This window comes from Myotis lucifugus, unplaced genomic scaffold (assembly GCF_000147115.1).
Source record: "Myotis lucifugus unplaced genomic scaffold, Myoluc2.0 scaffold_56, whole genome shotgun sequence".
Classification (NCBI taxonomy): Eukaryota; Metazoa; Chordata; class Mammalia; order Chiroptera; family Vespertilionidae; genus Myotis; species Myotis lucifugus.
In genome coordinates this window covers 4,758,673-4,780,930 of record NW_005871104.1, presented here as the reverse complement: position 1 = coordinate 4,780,930, position 22,258 = coordinate 4,758,673, and the positions used below count along the sequence as shown (strand labels likewise).

Here is a 22,258-nt window from a genome sequence, read left to right as displayed (position 1 = left end):
TGACTATGCTCAGAGAGTAAAAGTAATTGCCCAAGGTCACCCAGCTTAGAGAGCAAACCTCTGTATTGCCTTAGGCAAGAGGGTGGGATCCTGTGCAGACCCACGAGGTTCTCACTGCAATTTCTTGGAGCAAACCCCAGGCCCTGCATGAACCAACTGGATGATGTGCTCAGTTTCCTATTCAGGTGCTCTGTGTAATATGTCAGGCAGGAAAGGGACCAAAGTCTTAACCATGGCTGATCCAGACTCCAAGGCTAAAATCATCCATTTTCAACATACTGGAGCAAGAAGGTAACTGAGAAGTCACTTGATTAGAGTCTTTCATTTTAGAGCAAGACATATTTTGTGTAGGCTTACCCAACCAGTTAGAAAAACCAATTATAATATCATAGCCATTATCTGACAGTTTTAGCCTACAGCCAAAGCATGAAAGAGATGCCTGATATGTGTCCATAAAGCCAGCCCTACGTCCCAGACCCTGTTGATGCAGTTGGGGAACCACCCAATTCACTTACCCATTATATATTCATGCCTGCATCCCCAATATATTAGCATGTCACAGTCTCCAAAGCACTTTCACATCCATGGTCTCATTTATGTTTCACCTGTGTCTTAAGGCAGAATAGGAATAGTGGGGTCTACTTTGTAGATAAGAAATGGAGATTCAGGTAATAATGTTGCAAATATCAAGGATGAGTACAAAATATGAGTTTGCTCATTCCAACCCAAGTATTCTTGACACTGAACCACACTGTCCTAATGGAGTGGTGTCATTAACTGACAAATGTTTTTATAAAAATCACTCAGGTTACCACATGGACCCATGGACAAGTCTAGTCTAAATCTCCCCTTTTATAGTTTGGGAAACCAAAGCCCAGGAAAGAAAATTAGCATACCCTAGCTACGTAGAGGCACAGCTGGCACTTCAGACTTCCAAGTTCTTTGTTAATAACTGTATCTATTGACATATCACTATTTCTTGTCCACAGTAAAAGTTAGGAATCTAGAACCAAGGCAGTTCATATTCTATAAGCACTGTGTCCTAACCAGGCCTGCTGCATTGGTGGCAAATAGGTTGTAGTTCATGTGCTGATTGAAAGGTAGTGGTTGCCTAGAGTTCTATGTTGAGACAAATTCTGAGGTTACACCTGGGGTTAGTGTAAAATAATTTCTTACTTGATATCAACATCTGCCATGTATGTAGGAAGGAAAACTGGTACCAAGCCAGCCATGTATTGGGTATTTCTACTGTAAAGTAAAATATAAAGAAAGGGCATAATTACAGGTAGTAATTGCACCACTTATACAACACCTACAATGAGCCAGGAACTGGGTTATGCATTTTATCTCTGTTCGCATATAATCTCCATGACAACACTGTGCAGTGAGTACTATGATCACCATTGTCAGGAGAGAACCGTGCAGCTCAGAAAGCCTAAAATGAGGGAAGAAGCTGGTTGCAGTGGAAACTAGGTGGGCAGTGAGGAGACCAGGGTTTTGCTCCTGGCTCTGCCATTAACAAACCATATGACATAGGACATTTCACTGCCACACTATGGGCCTCAGTTTCTCTACCTGTGAAAAAGGAATGCTAACAAAATGTGTTCCGTGAGCACTTCCATCTCTGTGACTTTGACCTTGAAAAATTATCCCACCAGGATAAGTAGGAGACAAAATTTGGTGGTTAGGGAGACATGATTGCCTAACATCCCAGAAGGAAGAAGATAATAGTGAGACAAGAATTCTTCTACCACAGACTGTGAAAAACCTGGCTTCTAGTCACCATGGCAGCCTAGAGCTTCTTGGCAGCCCCAACCCAGAGCCACTTAATCCTCCATCGACAGTTTAATTAAGATGTGGGAAGGGCTATGGTAGTGGCAGATGACAGGAGAGATCCAAGAACAAATACCCCAAGTATGCTTCCAATCTTCCCTGCCACTCATGCTGCCTTCAAGTTCCTGGAGATGAGATTTCCCGGATAGTCTGCTCTAAACAGCTGTGAGCACAGCCTTGGTGCATGGAGCACTAGGGTGAGGCTGAGAGAACATATTAATTTTCTGCATATCGTTGCCCAGAGGGCTCTTCAGCTCTCCCTGTCAGCAGCCCCTTTCCCTGCTGTGGCCATCCTGTCAGGTCAAATTGCATCTTGCAATTGCCCTGCTGTGTGTTTTGTTGGTTTTGTGCCTGGAAGATCATCTGAAAATCTGGTCACAGCTGAATTTATACATTTCCCTGCTTCCTCTGAGAGACTATTCAATGTATTGTAGATGCTATGACTGATTCTGGGTATTCCTTCCCATAACTTTGAAATACTCCCTTTCTTTTCTTTTTTCCTCTTTCTCACATTGATATTGTTGCTTGAGTGATGTATCTTCGTATAAAGAATCAGATCTTTCCAGCTAGCAAAGGACTTAAAGATTATCTGCCCAAAGCCCTACAGAAGAGATAGGGAAGGTTAGCAGTGGAACTAAGACTAGAACTCAGGGCTCCTCACTCTCAAATCCAGTGTCCTTTCCAGACTGCAAGCCATACTGTAAAACAAATCATCTAGTTTATCTCATTACTTGAGGCCCGATGCACAAAATTTGTGCAAGGGGCTTGGCCCCCGCCATGGTGGCGGCTGCCTTTGCCTCAGCCCCTACCACTGCGGCTTCGTCTGGTCGTCTGGAAGGACATCCAGAAGGATGTCCGGTCTAATGAGCATATTACAGTTTAATTATTATAGATGGACATGAAAACTTAAGGCTCACTCTACCAAATGCCTCCCTGAAATTCTCATAACTATTTCCATTAATTTTCCACGGAGACCTAGAATTTTCCTGGGCCCAGATATCTCTATAGATCAGTTGGTTCAAACAGCAATTTAATTATACATCAATATTTGGCCAACACTTGATCTTGGGATCAAGGAAATAGACCTGATATTTGTGTGCAAAGAAAAATGACCTCTTAGATGTTTAATGATAATTTTATACTTTAAAAATCTGTCATCTAGATATTAACCACCAGATTATATAGGTTGCATGGTTATAGTAATAACTTTCTTTAATAAATATAGTCCCTTATATGTGTTTAAAACTTGTTCATTTACAAAGCATTTTCAAAAGCCAGACCCCAGTATCCGTAAAATACATCTATCCTTTGGGGTAAATGATGCTCTTTAGAAAGACCATATTAGATGAGAGTATTGATTTGTGGTAATGGATCATGGACCCTGACTAAGGGCCTACTAAGTGCAAGGTTAAAATCTTTGAAAGACCCACAAAAGGGAAACTGTCCCTCCCTTCTGGTTGTGTCCACAGAGTTGAGACCTGTGCACAAGTAGGAATGACTTGCTATCCTAGCAGTCTATCTTGGCCATCCAGTGAATACCAGACACTGTGTCCTTACTTTCTCAAAGTAAGGGTCACACAAGCCATATAGGACCAGCCTCACCTAGGGCACTGCTGAAAGAGATTTATTCTAGGCTCCACCCGAGACCTGTTGAATCAGTATCTCTAGTTTTAGAGCAGGAGGATTTGCATATTTACAATCGCTGCACATAATTTCAGTGACCAGTAGAGTCTGAGAACTACTGTCCATGGAACTGATGTGGTCTAGGAATACATAGGATTTGTTCTGGTCTGTAAAATGATGAGAATCAGCACATCGAGTGGAGTAAACAGCCTAGGCAAAGTCCCAAGTGAGCTCAGAAGGCAATGAGGAAAGCAATTTGGCTAGATTTAGAGGCTTTTTAAAATATAAACAGGTGACAATATTAGGTCCCAAGTTATTAGCTTTATCAGACAATTTATATTCTGAGGGCAGGTTTTACATTATGGGAAGACTGGTACTAGGCACCCATGATCCTGAAATTCTTCAGTGTTGTCATCCAATAATGAAATCAGATCCCACTAAGATTCAGCTCTCCACTTCTTCTAAGCTGTATAAATGTGGCCTGACTGAACAATAGATAGGTTTTTTAATGTCTTTAAAAGACCGAGTTTCTTAACTCTCCCCATATTTAACAGGAATGTAATTACTCAGCAGTAATTAAGAGATTCTGAACTATTCTGTGTGTTCTATATTTGCAAGATATTTGTACTTTGAAAACTACTGGTACTAATTAGAGTCTCTTATTTTGCAATCACTCATAATTTGTTTCTTCCTGAGCTAATCTCACTCATGAATGTGTGATCAAGTTACACTCAGCTCTTCATTAGTGTGTGTGCCGACCTCAATCACAAGCACAGCCAGCCCTTAATTCCAGTTTTGTTCCTGTCTTCTGCCAGAGGTCTAAAATTGCCGTGTTTGAGAAGATGTGGACATATATGAAGTCAGCAGAACCATCAGTGTTTGTGCGGACCACGGAGGAGGGGATGATCCGAGTGAGGAAATCCAAAGGCAAATACGCCTACCTTCTGGAGTCCACCATGAATGAGTACATTGAGCAGCGGAAACCCTGTGACACCATGAAGGTGGGAGGTAACTTGGATTCCAAAGGCTATGGCATTGCGACACCCAAGGGGTCCGCCCTGAGGTAAGTAGCCAAGATTTGCTTCCTTGGTATGCCCTCTCCCCTTCCTACCTCAGGAATGAAGTTGCTCTGTCTGCCATGCGGCTCCAATGGCACCATGCAAGCTTTCGAGAGAGCTCTTCTTGGACACCGGTGGGCCTGGAAGACTCCAGGCACCCAAGATCTTCAGCCCTGAGGTTGGAAATTGACCTGGGGGCCTCAGCTTGCTATGACTGTCACTGCCTCTGTGTTCTTCCCCATGCCTTGCCTTCCCCCTCCAAGTGTGTTAAATATCGATAAAGCTTGTGTTTCTGTCATGTGGTATGTAACACATCATCCTTTGCCAGACACCCCTGCATTCAACTAGGCCACGAACAGAGTTTGCCAGAAACCTGGATTCTTTGACAGAGGTGGTTTGTAATGTTTGTCTCAAGAGAAACATAAACACACTGTCCAAATGAAAAATCAAGTAGTCTGAGTCCTGTGCAAATCAAAATAATACCTAATGAATGGTAGCATCTGTTCTTTCCTAGATACTGATTTCTTTAGCAAAAAACAACAACAGGAATTTCAGTAAAGAAGCAAAGTGGACTTCACTTTCACATAAAGAAGCTCTGATGTTCATTCCTAAGGTAGAATTTTACAGAATTGAAGTCAGAACACCTAGATTTAATTCTGGGATTACTACTGATTGTCTTTCAGAAGATAAGACACATCATCTTCCCTACCTTCAGTTTCCTCATCTGTAAAAACAGGATAATCATCCCAGCCCTACCCAGGTCCAAGGTGATCATGAATTCAAATGGGATAATCTATACAGAAGGTAGCTGAAAAGAGTACAGTATGAAGTCACTTGTGAGACAGTATATCAATTACAGAGGAATTAATTCACTTTAGGGAAGGCTAGTGTTCAAGGAAAGGTGAGGAGTGTTTAAAAATTTGCAAAAGGGTAGAGAGGGATTCCTAATCCATTTGACACAACCAACATCCAGGGCCACCTGCCTCCACTACATTGAGCTCTACAATGTTCTAGGCCAGTGGTTCTCAACCTGTGGGTCGCGACCCCTTTGGCAGTCGAATGACCCTTTCACAGGGGTTGCCTAAGACCATCCTGCATATCAGATATTTACATTACGATTCATAACAGTAGCAACATTACAGTTATGAAGTAGCAACGAAAATAATTTTATGGTTGGGTCACAACATGAGGAACTGTATTTAAAGGTTGAGAACCACTGTTCTAGGCAGTTGGCTAGGAGCTAGAACGACAGTATTGAACAAGACAGACAATAGTGCCAGTTCTGATGGAAGTACATTCTTGAAAGGAAGAAAGGCATTAAACAGATGATTACTGTTTAACTAAAGGCCCAGTGCACGGATTCGTATTTGTGCATGGGGGAGGGGGGTTCCCCTCAGCCTGGCCTGTGCCCTCTCGCAAGCTGGGACCCCTCAAGGGATGTAGCAGTGCACCAAGTGCCACGCTGCTCGCGCTCATCCCAGCCCGCTGCACCTGCCACCGCTATTGCCACATAGTCGGGAGAAGCTGCACCCAGCAGCTGCACCCACCAGCCGTGAGCCCAGCTTCTGGCAGAGCGGTGCTCCCTCTGTGGGAGCACACTGACCACCAGGGGGCAGCTCCTGCATTGAGCATCTGCCCCCTGGTGGTCAGTGCACATCATAGCAACTGGTCGACCGGTCATTCAGGTCATTCCAGTTATTCAGTTGTAATGGTCACTTACATATATATATATATATATATATATATATATATATATATATATGATTCACGACAATTATGACAGGTATCCTGAAAGTTTATAAAAGGGGACCTAGAGAATACCTAGTTCCAGCAATATGGCAGAACAAAACTCCCACTATAAAACACCTACACATGCTGGATAAAGATATAACAAATATCCTTTTAAAATGGAAGTTAGGACATCTATAAGCCAAAAAGAAAATCAAAACCAGAGTGAAAAGCATAAGCTGATTATTCTGGGGATTTCCTAGGCAGGGCAAGGTTGTAAATTATGTGACAATCTACATAAGCAAGAATGGGAAGTACAACTAAATACATAGGTTTTTTTTTAATCATAAAATAGCAGACATATTTGGAAAAGCACTTATTAAAATTTAATGAAGCCAAAAAATGTAATTATTGATATAAAAATCTCAATGAAAAGGTTAAACAGCAATTATACAAAGAGAAAATTAGTACACTGGGAGGAAATTTTGGAGAAAATTTCCCAGAATATTACACAGAGATTTTTTTTAAAAAGACAGAAAATATAACAAAAAAGTTAAGATACATGAAAGGTAAAAACAAACAAACAAACAAAACACACTCCCATGTGTACCCTCTATGAGTTCCAAATAGAGGCAAGAGAAGATGGAGTAAAATTTATATGGAGTACTATTTGAAGAGAATTTTCTAGAATTTATGGAAAACATAAATGCTCACATTAAAAAATTATGAGGTCCAAGTAGGATAAATCAATGAAAATCAGCAAGTGATTTGATTGAAACTGTAGAACAAGAAAGAGAAGATTCCAAATATAATCAGAGATAACAAGGTCCAATCTGGTGGGCAGATGGGTGGGATGTGGAAAAGAGGACTTTTCCAAAGACGCTTTTTTTCAAGCTGAGATGTGATTGATTAATAAGAGTTAATTAGGTGAAACAAGGGGAGGGAAAGAGAAGAGCAGTCCAGGCAGAGGGAACAGTATGTGCAATGATGCTAAGGCAAGAAATCATGGTACATTGGTGAACTAAGAGAAGCTAAATGCTCCTGGAACACAGGTAATAAATGGGGGGAAAAAAGATTAAGCTGAGATTGGAGAATCAGGTAAAGAAGGATTTTATAAAGGATTTTGGACTTTATTTGAAGAGCAATGAAAATACATTGAAGAATTTTAAGTAATTGTTTAAAAAATGGGAAATAAAAATATCTGTAAGAATGTAGGCACAATTGAATGTAACCTAATGAAGGGAAACCAAATGACCTGGTATTTATGTCATGCATTTTTGCCTGGAAAAACTTAAAAGATTGTACAAGTTTAGGAAAAGTTCAAAGAGGATCCAGAGAAATAGTGATTGGCAAGGAAGAGACTTTTACCTCAGAAATTTCTAGAACATCACCCTAGAAAGACCCAAAATAGAGACTGCATTCTTACACTCCCAGGAACATCAATAATGCTACAGTGTTACAAGTTATGAGTCAAGGATATATTTGATTTGAATACTTGGATATAAGTTTAAGAAAACAAGGCACACAGAAGTGACATGATTTGTCCAGTCAAAAGAGTACTTGTGCCACCGTATCCCACACACAGATGCCTGGAACAAGGTGACAAACACAGAAAATATTGGATGTTTGAGTGAAATGAACCTAAAACTCAGTTTATCTGGCACTCAAATGACTTTCCACTATAATAAAAGCTACCATTGAGTGAGTACTCACTGCATTCCACATACCATTTTCCCCATTTTACACATGAGGAAACAGTAGCACAGAATGACGTTACTTGACCAGGTTGACACAGCTGGCAGAGCCCTGGCTGTAACTTTAACTCTGTGCTGGATTTTATGACTGATAACCCCATTAAAAGTAAGAGACTAGATTTATACCAGGTTTTTGGTACCTATTCCCATGGGTCAAACAATAACATGAACTAAAAATTTTTTTTAAAAAATCAGACTCCTGGAGTTTGAGGGCAACGTGTATAGTGGATGCTCATTTAAACACACCACTTATTTTTTAAATATATTTTATTGATTTCAGAGAGAAAGGGAGAGGGAGAGGGAGAGATAGAAACATCAATGATGAGAGAAAATATTAATTGGCTGCCTCCTGCACTCCCCACACTGGAGATCAAGCCTGAGCATATGCCGACTGGGAATTGAACCATGTCCTCCTTGTTCATAGGTTGATGTTCAACCACTGAACCATGCTAGCTGGGCCACACTACTTCTTTGAATAACACTTCTTTGGGTGATGATACAGCTTTTATGGGGTTTGCATGCCCAAAGATCTTTCTGGGATAAATGTTGAAAATAATTCAACTCTGTAACAAAGAAAAACCTAATTATATTGCTTGTATCTCTGTAAAATAAGACAAGCCAATTATTGATTTTGAGAAAGAGAAAGGGAAAGAGAAACGTAAGAAACATTTCCCAAATATAGACCACTGATGATTGATGTGCAAATCAAGAATACCCAACTGAGGCCCACAAGCTCCCAGATACTCCCAGTGCCCCTTTCTCTCCAGTGGCAACATCTATGATTGCCATAGAGCTTCCAGACTAAAAAACTGAAGAGTAATGCTCATCCTAAGGGACCATGAGTTTCTGGCCTGGGAATTTTCTTCTTCTCTCTATAGGATTTTCCTTCTGATCTCTGCATTACAAGGAATCTAGCCACCAATAATGTAGAGGTTCCATAAAACATACCATTTCAAAATGGTTACAGAAAATATGAGTAACTCCTTCCCCAAACCCCCATTCACACTCTCCAGCCAGGTTTTCATCATACCTCTGCCTCACATGCCCCAAATTGTTCTGTTTCCCCAATGCATGGTTGAATACCAAAGAGTCATGGCAAACCAAATGCGACACACACATGCCTGCTCCAGCAAATCTGGATCCACTGATTTGATCTCAGGAGGCCCCTCTGCATGACAGAGGTGGAATGTGAGAGAAGTCAAAGGTCAGTATGTGTTTCTTCTGATCCCATTGAAAGAGGATTGATATGAGCTTAAAGATGATCTAGCAGAGGAAACCAATTTGTCTCTAAATTATTTAGGATTACAGAAAATACCTTTCTAAAGGCTGATCAGCCTGTCAAAAGCTTCAATCTCTTTAGAAGTGTCTACAGAAAAGTGCTTCAGTACACCACAGGCCCTGTTACAAACTTTTCTTCTGCCCTGGAAAAGGTGGGGCATTTGCAGCCCTCACAGGCAGATGTGCTCCAGACTCAATGCTTGTGCCTCCATCAAGAAAGGACCTCCCTAGAATCCATGATAGTGGCAGAGCAGGTGGATGTTATGCTCACCTCCACTCAGAACCAAACTGGAATTATGATTAAAATATGGAGGAAGAAACCTGAATAACCAACTGAAAACTAGCTGAAGAGAAGTCTTATAACCAAGGATTTACCAAAGAAGCCACATGGAGACTGGTAGGAAGGGCAGAGATGTGGAAAGGGCTGGCCCTGCTCTCATGGGCAGTGGCTGAGATGCCAGAGGGAAATCTCAGCTGCAAAGGTTCTGCCTGAGAAGCTTGTGGTCTCAATCCCAAGCCAGGCTTCCAGCCCAGGTCCCCAGAGCCAGGAAGAGCAATAGACATGAAGAAGAAATAAAAGACATCCAAATTGGAAAGAAAAAGTAAAATTGTTATTATTTGCAGATGACATGATACTGGACATAGAGACATCTAAAAATCCCACCAAAATCTACTAGAACTGATCAATGAATTTAGTAAAGTAGCAGGAAACAGAATTAATAACCATAAATCAGTTGTCTTTCTATATACCAATAATGAACTATTAGAAGGAAACTAAGAAAAAAATTCTATTTGCAATTGTATCAAATAAAAGAAATTACCTAGGAATAAATTTAACCAAGGATATAAAATACCTATACTCAGAAAATTATAAGACACTGAGAAAGAAATTAAAGAAGATACAGCAACCTAGAGAAAGAAGAACAAAGTGGAAGAATCTTGCTACCTGATATCAAACTATACTACAAGTCCATAGTAATCAAAACAGCATGGTATTGGCATTATAAACAGAATAGAGAGCCCAGAAATAAACCCATGCCTTTATGGTCAATTAATATTTGACAAAGGAGGCAACAACATACAGTGGGGTAAAGATAATTTATTCAATAAATGGTGTTTGGAAAATTGGACAGATATGTGCAAAAAAAGGAAACTAGACCACCTTCTTACACCATACACAAGAATAAACCTAAAATGGATTAAAGACTTAATGTTAGACTCAAAATCATAAAAATCCTAGATAAAAGCATAGGCAGTAAAATCTTAGACATTTCTTGTAGCAATATTTTTTTCTGATACATCACCTCAAGAAAGGAAAACAAAAAATATAAACAAATGGGACTACATCAAGCTAAAAAGTTTTTGCAAAGGAAACCATCAACAAAATGAAAAGACAAGCCACTGAATGGGAGAACATATTCACCAGTGATACATATGATAAGGGGATCATATTCAAAAATTATAAAGAACTTATAAAACTCAACACCAAAAAAAAATCCAAATAAAAAATGGGCAAAGGACCTGAATAGACACTTCTCAAAAAAAAAAAAGACTTACAGATGGCCAATAGACATATGAAAAATGCACAACTAATCATCAAAGAAATACAAATTAAAACCACAATGAGATATCACCACACACCTGCCAGAATGGCTATCATGAATAAATAAACGAACAACAAGTGTTGGCAAGGATGTGAAGAAAAGGGAACCCTTGTGTACTTTTGGTGGGAAGGTAGATTGGTGCAGCTACTGTGGAAAGCAGTATGGAGTTACCTCAAAAAATTAAAAATGGAACTGCCTTATGACCCAGCGATTCTGTTTCTGGCAATATATCTGAAGAAACCCAAAACACGAATTCAAAAGAATATATGCACCCCTATGTTCACTGCAGTGTTATTTACAATAGCCAAGATTTGGAAGCAGCCCAAGTGCCATCAATAGATGAGTAGATAAAAATGCTATGGTACATTTACACAATGAAATACTACTTGGCATAAAAGAGCAAGGAAATCTTACCTTTTGCAACAGCATGAATGGACCTGGAGAGTATTATGTTAAGTGAAATAAGCCAGTCAGAGAAATACAATATGATTTCACTTATATGTGCAATCTAATGAACAAAATTAACTAACAAACAAAATATAGAAACAGACTCATAAATACAGAGAACAGACTGACAGCTGTCAGGGGGGAGGACTGCTGAGGGGCTGGGTAAAAAAGGTAAAGAGATTAAGAAAAATAAAAGAAAAAATTCATAGACACAGACAACAGTATGGTGATTAACATATGGAAAGGAGGATTGTGGGGATATAAAAGAAGGTAAAGGAAGAATAAATGGTGATGAAAGGAGACTTGACTTGGGGTCGTGAACACACAATACAATATACAGATGATATATTATGGAAGTACACACTTAAAACCTATATAATTTTATTAACCAATGTCACCCATTTTAAAAATGTAAAAACAAAATAATAATAATAATCATAATAATAATAATAATAAATGTCCATACTACCCAAAGAAAAAAGAAAAAAAAAAGGCACCTTCCTGGCAGTCCTCCTAAACCAGTTATTCTCCATAAAGCCAGATGACCCCCCCACACCCCATGCACACACACACCTGTGGGGCATTCACTCCTTCTGTCCTGCCCAGAACAAGCTCCACATTCCTCTAAGGAAGATTACCCAGCATCTCCCCCTCAGAAGGTCAGAATGCTGATATCTAAAGCCCAAATGTTCCTCTAAAACTTGCCAAGTCTACTTGGCAAAAGCCAGGCCATGGTCCCCACAGAGTGTTAAAAGGCTATTAGTAACAGAATGGAGTGTTGTTTTTTTATGAGGAGTAGGGGTTGTCTCTTCTGCTCTGGAAACAAATACTCTGATGAAGCGAGGTGGTCCGGTGCTTGATTTTCCATTTGGACAGGTGGTGTTTCTTTGAAACAGATGCTGTTTGTTGGCTGTCACTGCATGTTTGGGGTTGGGCAAGGGGCTAAGTTATGTTTCCAAGCCCTTATGTTGTGGATAAAGACCTACGCAGCCAATGCCAGTCACTAGGGAAAAGCAATTGGTAAATCCACTAATTATGATCTATTGGCCCTTTTTTGGCAACTAAATTTATCTGCTGGTCTGAACTGAAGCCTTTTTTTATTATGATGATGATGAATACTCCCTGCAGTTAGAGACAGTGTTTTCATACTTCCTAAGTACAGGGGCATGGGCTTTCTTATTCCAACCCAAGAAGGAATCCACACCAGATGGTCCTAAGTGAAAATCTCAACTAAGGATTCTCCTGCACAAAACATCTACCAAGAATTTCATGGGTTTGCTAAGAGTTATACCCTAAGCAAGACATTGGTCAAAGTGTGGTCTTTAACTGTGACTGTGTTACATGGAGTCTTCTCTGGTCTCTGTGATCATGACATATTTGTCTTCTGTCACGTGTCTTGTCCATGCCAGACGTATGGGCCAAGGGGACAGGAGCACAGTGCAGTGTGATCCTACAGCTTAATGGGTGATGGGCACCCAGGAGGGTCTGAGACCTGCTCCCTGTGCTTTCCACTCAGCTTTACAGATTCCTTTCTGAATCCTTCTCCACACAAAGCGTCATGCACAATGCGTAGGCAACCATGGTGACAGAGGTGCAATCCCCACCCCTAAATGATGTATAAGCAAGTACAGTTCATGAGCAGAATTACGTAGGTACCTATTATTCTACTCAATGCTGTAACAGTCAGAGATACGCAAGAGGAAAAGAGTCAACATTTGAGAGGGAGGATTTGCAAAGATTTTGTGGCAGGGGTAACATCCATAATAGGCCCCAAAGAACTGTGATAGATGAGAAGCAGGGAGCGGGTCTTCCAGATGGAGAGGATGGAGAAAGTAAACACAGAGATGGGAAAACATACTGCTTGTTTTCAGAGACCACAAGGGCTCCTCTTTAACTAGAGAAGGCACTAATAAGTAAGAGTGATTGGTTGTGGTCACACTGTGAAGGACTTCATACGTCTCTGTATGTTTGATTTGATGTCAAAAGAGGTCACTGAGGGCCACTGACTTACAGGGAATATGATCAGACAGGCTTCTGAAGATTATCTTGGCAGTGGTTTGCAACAAGAATCAGAGAGGGGAGGATCACAGGCAGGGAGGCTATTTAGAAAGCTGTTGTGGTCTTTTTGTAGGAGATAATGAATGTGTTTACAGGCCATAATAGGATGGGGACAGATGGCAGAAGTGGCTCTGTTTGTCACCAGTCACAACCTTTAAGACTTGGTAGTTTGGGAAAGTCTGTTATGTGCGCATTCTGATACTTTTGTGCTCCTCCCTAAAAGCTGACCGGGTGTAAACTGATTCTAGCAAGGACCAGTAGGATGGGAGTGGAACAGGGAAACTGTATTGAATGGTGGAAAAATGATAATCCTTGGAGTCAAACAATCTTAATTCAAGTTCAAGGGCTATTACTCCATCAGCAGTTTGCCCTCGCTTGATAAGCCACTGTAACTTTATGAGCCTCTGTTTTCTTTTCTGTAAAACTGGAATAATAATAACTCACTGCAGTCGCATTGAGTTTTAAAAAAATAGCATAATGTGCTTGTCACAGAGGGTACTCAATGATCAACTGCCATCCCATCCTCCTTCCATTAGACCTACCAAAACTCCCTTTTGAGCCAAATAACTCATTTTTTCTTCTTTGTGAAACCAATTGTGTTCATCAGAAATGCACATGAGCCCCACCCTCAGCCCCCCACACTGGCTGCATTAGAAATAAAATACCTGTTTCTGAGAACAATTTGTGGTCCTCCCCCACGGAGAACACACTAAAAAAATATAAAACCCTGATATTTCTTTCTCTCCCTCCCTCCTCTCCCCATAGTATAGTACTGGTTCAGGGCCTGCTGCTGAGAATAAATGCAGTATGTCCCAGGAAAATGACAGTCCCTTTCAATTGGTCCTTGCATCCTGATGGGTAGCCAGGGATGCTTGTTGTCATGGTAACCCCCATGAACCCTATGACCGAGGTCGGGCCTGATCAGAGAGGCAAAGCCTTCTGAGCAGTGAAGCTAGATTTGTATCCTCAGAAGAGCTGGAGAAAAAGGAAGAGGGGGGATGAAAGGAGAGAGATAAAAGAGGAGGGAAACAGAAAAAGAGGGAGTATGTGAGTGTGTGTGTGTTTGAATAGAGACTGGAGGTTTGCCAAAGGAGGAGAGCTGCATCAATACAGAAGCTTCTCAGGTCAGGACACATGGGAAAGATTAGAGAGAAAGCCTCCCGGGAGACCCGCGCCATAGCCCCATGCAAAAGTCCAGGTGGGGGTGGGTGGGGGTGACAAGGACTTAATTTAGCATATGTAGTGGAGGTGATGATAAGACTTACTGTTAACAAAACCTATTTATCAAGCACCAACTCATCCCAGGAACTTCTATGAAGTATTTGATGTGCATTAGTTTATGTAATCCTGACGACAAGGCTGTGAAGGTGGTACTGTTTTCATCTTGAGCGTACAGTTCAGGAAACTGAAGTGCAGAAAGATTCCAGCACTTGGCCAGGATTACCTGGCATGGAAGTGGGGGAGCTGGACTTTCAACCCAGGCAGCCTGATTCTAGGACCTCTTCTCAACCATTGGGCAAGAATGCCCTCTCAAGGATGTAAGGAGGGCAGTTGTGATAGAGGAATGGTTATTTGGAGAATAAAGATCATTTACTTCCCCCCACCACACACACACACACACACACACACACACACACACACACACACACACACAATCTTATTTAGTCCTACCAATATATAATTAAGAAAACCCAGGTCCACACAGGGAAGTGGTTCTCGGTCTGCTCTGCCTGAATTACCTAGGGAATCCTTGCCTCCTTTTTGCGCTGTTTGCATATGTGGGGCACACATGTCCTTCTGTGCATAACCAGGCTCATACCACAGATTGATGTCCTTACCCTATTCCTAAAAACGGAAAAGGGCACATCCAATAAATATTACGGTTCCCTGCTTGTCTGTGACAGGTTGAACCAAAACACCCCTAAAGATTTTAACTACATAGTGCTTTTAGTTCCTTTCACCAATGAACAGAAGATCATTTGAGACTGATGTACTACAAGTGTGGGGATGGGGAAGAGGAGACATATTCATTTCACACCTACTGTGTGCTGGGCAATGCTATGTACTCAGTGCACTAGATATATTTAAGCATTAATCTTCCCCTCACATTCTCATTTCCTTTTCTCAGGTGAGGAAACTATGATTCAGAGAGGTGACACTCTGCCCAGGTTCTTAAAATGATTTACAGGCTGGAGTTTAAGTACAAAGCCTGACTTCAAAACCCTAGTTCTTTGTACATCCCAAAATCTATGCTAATAGGGTCATACTGCCTTTGCCACCTTTTAAGGTGGCATCCTTAAGATATCAGGGAAAATGAGGCACCAGGTAGCCTCCACAATCAAAGTACTCCCTCTTGAACTACTAGGCCAGGCTGGAGCTCCTTGGTGCAGATTTATTTTGGAGGAACCTGGTGAAATTGCAAAGACAAAAGAGCACTTAGTCCCATTAGGGCTCTGTTGTTATCATTGCTGGTTGAGAAACTTGTGAATAGAAGAGCAACACATTAGGAAGAGAGGGAGGAAGGGAGGGAGGGAGGGGAGAGAGAGAGAGAGAGGGAGGAGAGAGAGAGAGAGAGAGAGAGAGAGAGAGAGAGAGAGAGAGAAGTGGAGGGTGGCAAGAGCAAGAATGGATCTAGGGAGGTAAACCACATGGAAAATGAATGGCCTTTACTAGAGCAAGAAGAGCTGCCCAGTGCAGGCTCTGGTTTGCCTGCAGAAGCACTGTTTTCTCCCGCTGATATACAAATTGTATGTTGCTTTCTTTTAAGAAGCTGTTGCTGTCAAAAATAGCATCTCTTTTTTTTCCTCCACTCTCATCAGCAACTTAATTTTCCTTCTTCTAAGAAGGCAGCTGCTCTAATACAAAGGCAGACCAGAAGGGTACCTGTCCCAGCTCTGCCCCTAGGACTTGCGGGCATTGTGGGAAGCAGACGTGCTTTGGTGTTGATAGACCCTCATTTAAACCCTGCCTCCCACATTTACAATCATGTAATCTTGGGAAAGTAGCAAGTAGTCATATGGACCATAGATTGATGGTTAGGACCCTGAAGTCAGGGCTGAGAATCAATCTCACCTCTGCCAGTTAATTATAAAAGTGACTGAGACAAGTAACTTCTCCTTCTTAGGCCTTAGTTTCCCCAAATATAACAACTGGAGGTAACATTAGCATTTACTTGGGTGGTTGTTAAATGATTAAATGAGATCATATGAAGTGCTTAGCACAATGCCTCACACATACTAAAGTTACTAAGAAATGCTAGCCATTGCTATTCTCTCTCTGAGGCTTAGTTTTCTCATCTTCCAAATGGGGATCCTGCAACAAGCTTCACAGGGTGGTCTTGGAAATAAATAAAATCACTTATGACGAGCTCATGGGGCAGAAGCAGTTCTTAAATATTAACTCCCATCCCTCCCCCACCAATCCTTTCCCTTTCTGCTTCTCCTCAGGGCTCGCTACCTAGTCTGTTAGTTTGAGGATCTCACCCAACTATGTGGTGATTACCTTCTCTGGGCCAGACCACTTTGGGCTTCTTTTCATTGCAATCAGGTGGACATTTCAGAACACCAAGAGACTGAAATGTTCAAATGTGCAGTTTTATTCCCTTTTATCCTGGGTACTCCAAATGCTTAGCTGATCGCCACATTGCTTCCATCCACATGTCTGAAAGCAAAGCCTGATCTCTGAGGACAGGCAGAAAGGCAGAGGGCAGGGGTAGCCCTGAGTTGAGTCCCTGAACAGAAATTCTGTCCCATCTGTTCCAATAACATATTATGAACAGTTCCATGGGCTGAGATCATGGCTTGAAAATCAGACCTAACCAGCCTCTTCAGGAGGAAAGGGCGCAGAGGCCCAGGTAAATCCCTAACCTAAGACACCAGCTTTCTCCAAAACAGATGGAGGTGGTAAGCCAGCCAAGCATAAAACACACACACACATCAGACAGGGAAATTTACGTGCAGCATTCATCCTTCCTCAGCACAAACAGGTAGTGGAAAAGGAGCATAATGACCTCTCAATCACATTTTCTATGCCCATGGGAATGAAATTTATTCCTCTGGAGGAATGTTAAAAAGTCCATAGCACTAGTCAAGGCCTACAGACAGCCCAACTTTTCCCTACTCCAGTATCTTTCCTCTTACTGGTTCCTTTTTCTCTCAACGTGTATTTCAAGGTACAGCTCAGTGAAGCAAGGGCCAACTGTCCCCAGAACCTGACAGAATATTTAGCATGTAGGAAACTGCAATTCACTGCTTGTCCCATGAACTGATTCTACCCCACCACCTTCCACATCTATGGCACCTTTCTGAGCACGTTACCAAATCAGTTGATGTGTCTGGTCAGTGTGACTAGTATCTCCTGAGGATGTAGGCAAATCTAGCCTCACTTGAGAACCAGAAAATATGAGTCTTACTGTATAGACCAGTGGTTGGCAACCCGTGGCTCACAAGCCACATGTGGCTCTTTGGCCCCTCGAGTGTGGCTCTTCCACAAAATACCACGTGCCGGCGCGCACATACAGGGAACGTTGTGGAGTGAAAGAAGATGTAGTGTCGAGGATTGAGAAAGGTATGTTGAGATGGTTTGGACATATAGAGAGGATGAACGAAAGGAGATAGACGAAACAAGTATACAAGACGAGTGTGGATGGGAGAGTTGGAAGGGGTCGACCTCAGCCAACGTACCTCAATCAGATTGAGGACGTTTTTAGCAAAGGCCAGCTTAGGAGTACCCTAATTAAGTTAATAACAATGTACCTACCTATATAGTTTAAGTTTAAAAAATTTGGCTCTCAAAAGAAATTTCAATCGTTGTACTGTTGATATTTGGCTCTGCTGACTAATGAGTTTGCCGACCACTGGTATAGACCATATAACACAAATTAAAACAACTGACTCTTAACTTGTGTTCTCTCTGTCATTATTAGTGAACATCCTAAAGGCAGCCTGAAAGTATATGACTGTGATTCTGCAATTTAATTCTACCAACATTTTAAGCACAATACAAAGTGAGTACTCTTAAGAAAAGCAAAGACAAATAAATTAGGACTTTGGCACTCCCAAGATTCATCATCTAATACAGGGACTGAAACTTAAAATGCCCCCAGGTAAAGAAAATGAGTGAAATGGACCGGGAGCAAACCCCTTTGTGGTTTCTTCATTTTTAAGAGTCATGAGTACAGGCAATACTTCTGTACTCTAAGCAACAAAACCACAGTGCAAACACTATGATAAATAATAATTGTAGTTAATATTTATCGAAAACTTGCTATATAAGTTCCCTAAGTCCTTGTATGCATTCCCTAAATTCATGTAATACTCACAAGAACCTAATGAAGTAGGTACTATTAAAACCTCATTTTACAGATAATGAATCAATGACACAGACAGGTTAAATAAATTGTCAAAGGTCACACAGCTAGTAAGTGGCAGAGCCAGAATTTGAACCCAAGGAGTGCAGCTTCAGAGCCTATGCTGTTATCCACTACACTATACTATAGATGGAAACCTTCCCAGACAGTCTCTGGGAGATTATAGGAAAGGATGGGGACTCAATGAACAAGAGTGCATGCCTGTCTAGAAGGGCAGCCTTCACTCAGTCTGGTCTAATATCACCATATGGTATATTGCCAGACCTTTTCATTTTTCAAAAGAAACTAGAAATCTCAATTTTTGTGTAAACTATTTAAATTGTTGAGTAGTGATCACAATTAAGATAGAAGAAAAAAATAAAAGACAAGCTAGTAACAACTAACACTAATACAAAGAATACAAGAAGTCCCTAAAGATAGACAAATCATAGATCAATAAGTAGATAAACAAGGCACAGTAGGACAACCATGCAAGTTGGGGTTAATATCTTGCCTTTCCCCAGGATATGAGTTCTAGGAAGGCCTCCAGGAGGAGGCAGCAGTCCTGAGCAGGGCCTTAAACTAGTGGGGAGAATATTTATAAGCAAGATAGGGAGAGAGGTGTTTCAGGTCAAAGAGCAGACATACAGATAAAGTGAAAAGAATTCACGTATCCTTTTTCAATCTTGTTATTGCCGTTTCCAGCAGGGAATCATTCTATCAAACAAATCTCTCGTGGAATTCCATTAGAAAAAAAATAACAGATACAAGTGGAGCTACTGAAGTAATTGCTGAGGGGCTGGCGGTGGTAGAGGAAGGGGGAAGGGAGAAGGGCAGTGTGACCTAGAGACAAGTTCAGGTGCGGTGGAAGGCCTGGGAGTTTCCTTGTCTTCCTCAGGAGCCAGTATCTACCACTGGAGGAGATAATTCTCCAACATTATGACCCTGTGTATTTTTAAATCCACACGAAAATAACGGTCCTGCTGGCCTGCCCAGCATTCTGTTCACATTGACGTCTGCTTTTTGGTGCCCAGTCTATAGAATTAGCCCAGCTTTTCTTCCTTTCATGAAGCAGAGGTGGCTGAGATGAAACCAGTGTGCTGGCTCTCTTCCTGAATGGTGTTTTCACTCCCTGTGTTAATTGTGGGGAGAGTTTCATTCATTCTCTCCATTATCTTTTGTCAAGCACCTCCAAGGTGTCTGACACAAACCCATGTGCCTGCTGTTGCTGGCAAATGGTTCTGCATTACAGGATCAGATGGGGTTGCAAATGAACTGCTGACACCTGCTTCTCAGAGTATGAGCTGGGCTGGGGATTAAAGGTGCCTCTGGAATGCTTTCTGTCTGTAGAATGCCTGTTGGAGGAGCCGGACTTCAGATCCCCTTTCAGTTCTCTGGGCTATATATCAGGGATTTTAGCTCCAAAGAAAGTTACAGGGCCAGAAATGTATATCACATATGTAAAACTAGTGTGCAATTTCTGGGGGATCAAGTAACCCCTGTTGTACAACATACATCTCAGAAATTTAAAACCTCTCCTTCAATCAACAACATTGATCAAGCAGCTACAGTGTTACCTATCATGCTGGCAGAAGGGTCCCTGCCACTGAAGAGCTCTCTGGTTGGAGGAGCTGATGATGGTTAATGGAGTGATGAGTTTGCTGTTACAGGGCATGCAAGTATGGCGGGACAGAAAGGAAGCCTTCATCCATTCTGCCTGGGGTCATTACATGGGAATTTGAAGAGAACAACATATATTAGAGCTTGTCAAATGCACAGGTTCCACAAAGTGGCAAAGTGTGCCAGGTAGGGCATTTGCCAACACAGAGGTGTGGCTTCATTGGTGCTTCCAATCCAGCTACCTGCATTTGTCCAGAGTTTAAGCTCAAAGCACTTTCACATCAGTCACCTCATTTGATCCTCACACTGCAGGCAGCTGGAACAGACTGGCTTCCAAAACAGCAAATCTTCCAGAGGGCACATATCTATAGGGCACTTTGCCAGAACCAGAATAGGCCCAGGCTACCGTTTTTCTAGAACCATCATTTTTGTCTCCAGAAAGAGAGAGAATGGGAGGGAAGGAGGGAGGGAGGGAAGGGAGAAAGGGAGGGAGGGAGAGAGGGAAAGGAGAGGGCCCTAGCCAGTTTTGCTCAGTGGGTAGAGCATCAGCCCTAGGACTGAAGGGTTCCAATTTCGATTCTGGGTAGGGCAGTAGTCGGCAAACTGCGGCCCCTTGAGTGTGGCTCTTTCACAAAATACCATGTGTGGGCACGCACATACAGTGTGATTGAAACTTCGTGGCCACACTCAAGGGGCCAAAGAGCTGTGGCTTGCGAGCCGCAGTTTGCCCACCACTGGTCTAGGGCATGTACATCGGTTGCAGGCCCAATCCCCGGCCCAATCCCCGGTCCTGTCAAATTGCAAAATTAGCATCTTATAAAATGGCCTGTGATAAGACTTTTCTCATTTGCTGCCTTAGAATAGAAATCCTTACTGTGTGCAAAGTTAGTTTCTTGTTTGTTTGTTCATTTGTTTGTTTTCTATCCAAATTGGCTTTTTATTAATAGTAAAGGCAAAGTAAGTTTTTTACGAGGACTGAGTGAGTGGAAGGGAAGGGCCTAAGTGAGCGCTACAGGGGACATGTCGAAGCACACAGTGCCCTGTCTTTGGAAAGCTGGAAATCGCAGTGGTTATGTGGATTGGCTTCAGTCACACAGATGTGGGTTAGAACCTCAGTCAAGGTTTATATTTGTCTTTGGAATGGAAATAGTAATAACAAGACAACCAAATCAAGACATGAGGATTAAATGAAATAAAGCTTGCATTACTAAATATGATGCCTGCCCTATAATAAGCCCTCAGTTAAATAATTGTTAACTACAAGAATCATCCTACAATTTCACACTTTCTAATCCTTTTTCATTATGTTCCAGGTAGGTAAGCTTACCAAATAGCTGAGTTAGAGACACCTAAGGTGATATTGCATTTAGATTTTGTCCATTCGTTCAAAAAAAATAAAAGTATTTCTCAAGCTCTTATACTGCATAGAATATCTTATACTAAATGTTGTTGGGAGGGGTCAGAAAATACAGAAACCATCATCTATGCTCTGGGGAACTGACAATCACTTTGTGGAGACCCAGCCAACACAGCAATCAACAAGAACAACATTATAGCATAAGGGATCAGAGTTCAAGTTCAGAAAATCACCCAGGAAGGGGGACATTTAGAGGTAAAATTTAATTAAATGCCTTCCAGGCAGCCCCCTTTCTTATCTGATAATGAGATCATGAGCCTTCCAATATAGGACATACATAAACGTTTCCCACATTGTTGTGGGGCTTATTCCATGAAGATTAGCCACTTTCTCCAAATACCTCTTCACACTATTGACCCCAAACTGTATCTTGTGTCTGAGAGGAGCAAACACTAGAGGTTTAATTTTTAAAGACAGAAAAGTGGTCTGATAGCTCACAGAAAAAATCAGAATTAAGAACTTGGTAATCCAGCCTTTCTTCTACCTTCCAA

The 22,258-nt window shown here is 41.6% G+C and overlaps 1 protein-coding gene across 2 annotated transcripts in view; it reads left to right on the top strand.

Annotated features, from left to right (window-relative positions):
• The window catches only part of GRIA1 (glutamate ionotropic receptor AMPA type subunit 1), a 268,297-nt gene that overhangs the window by 226,641 nt on the left and 19,398 nt on the right, over window positions 1-22,258 (top strand). For both annotated transcript variants that reach the window (XM_006089107.3, XM_006089108.3), the window contains exon 15: window positions 4,272-4,519. In XM_006089107.3, coding sequence (XP_006089169.1) covers window positions 4,272-4,519 — 248 coding nt within the window. The remainder of the gene's footprint in view (window positions 1-4,271; window positions 4,520-22,258) is intronic.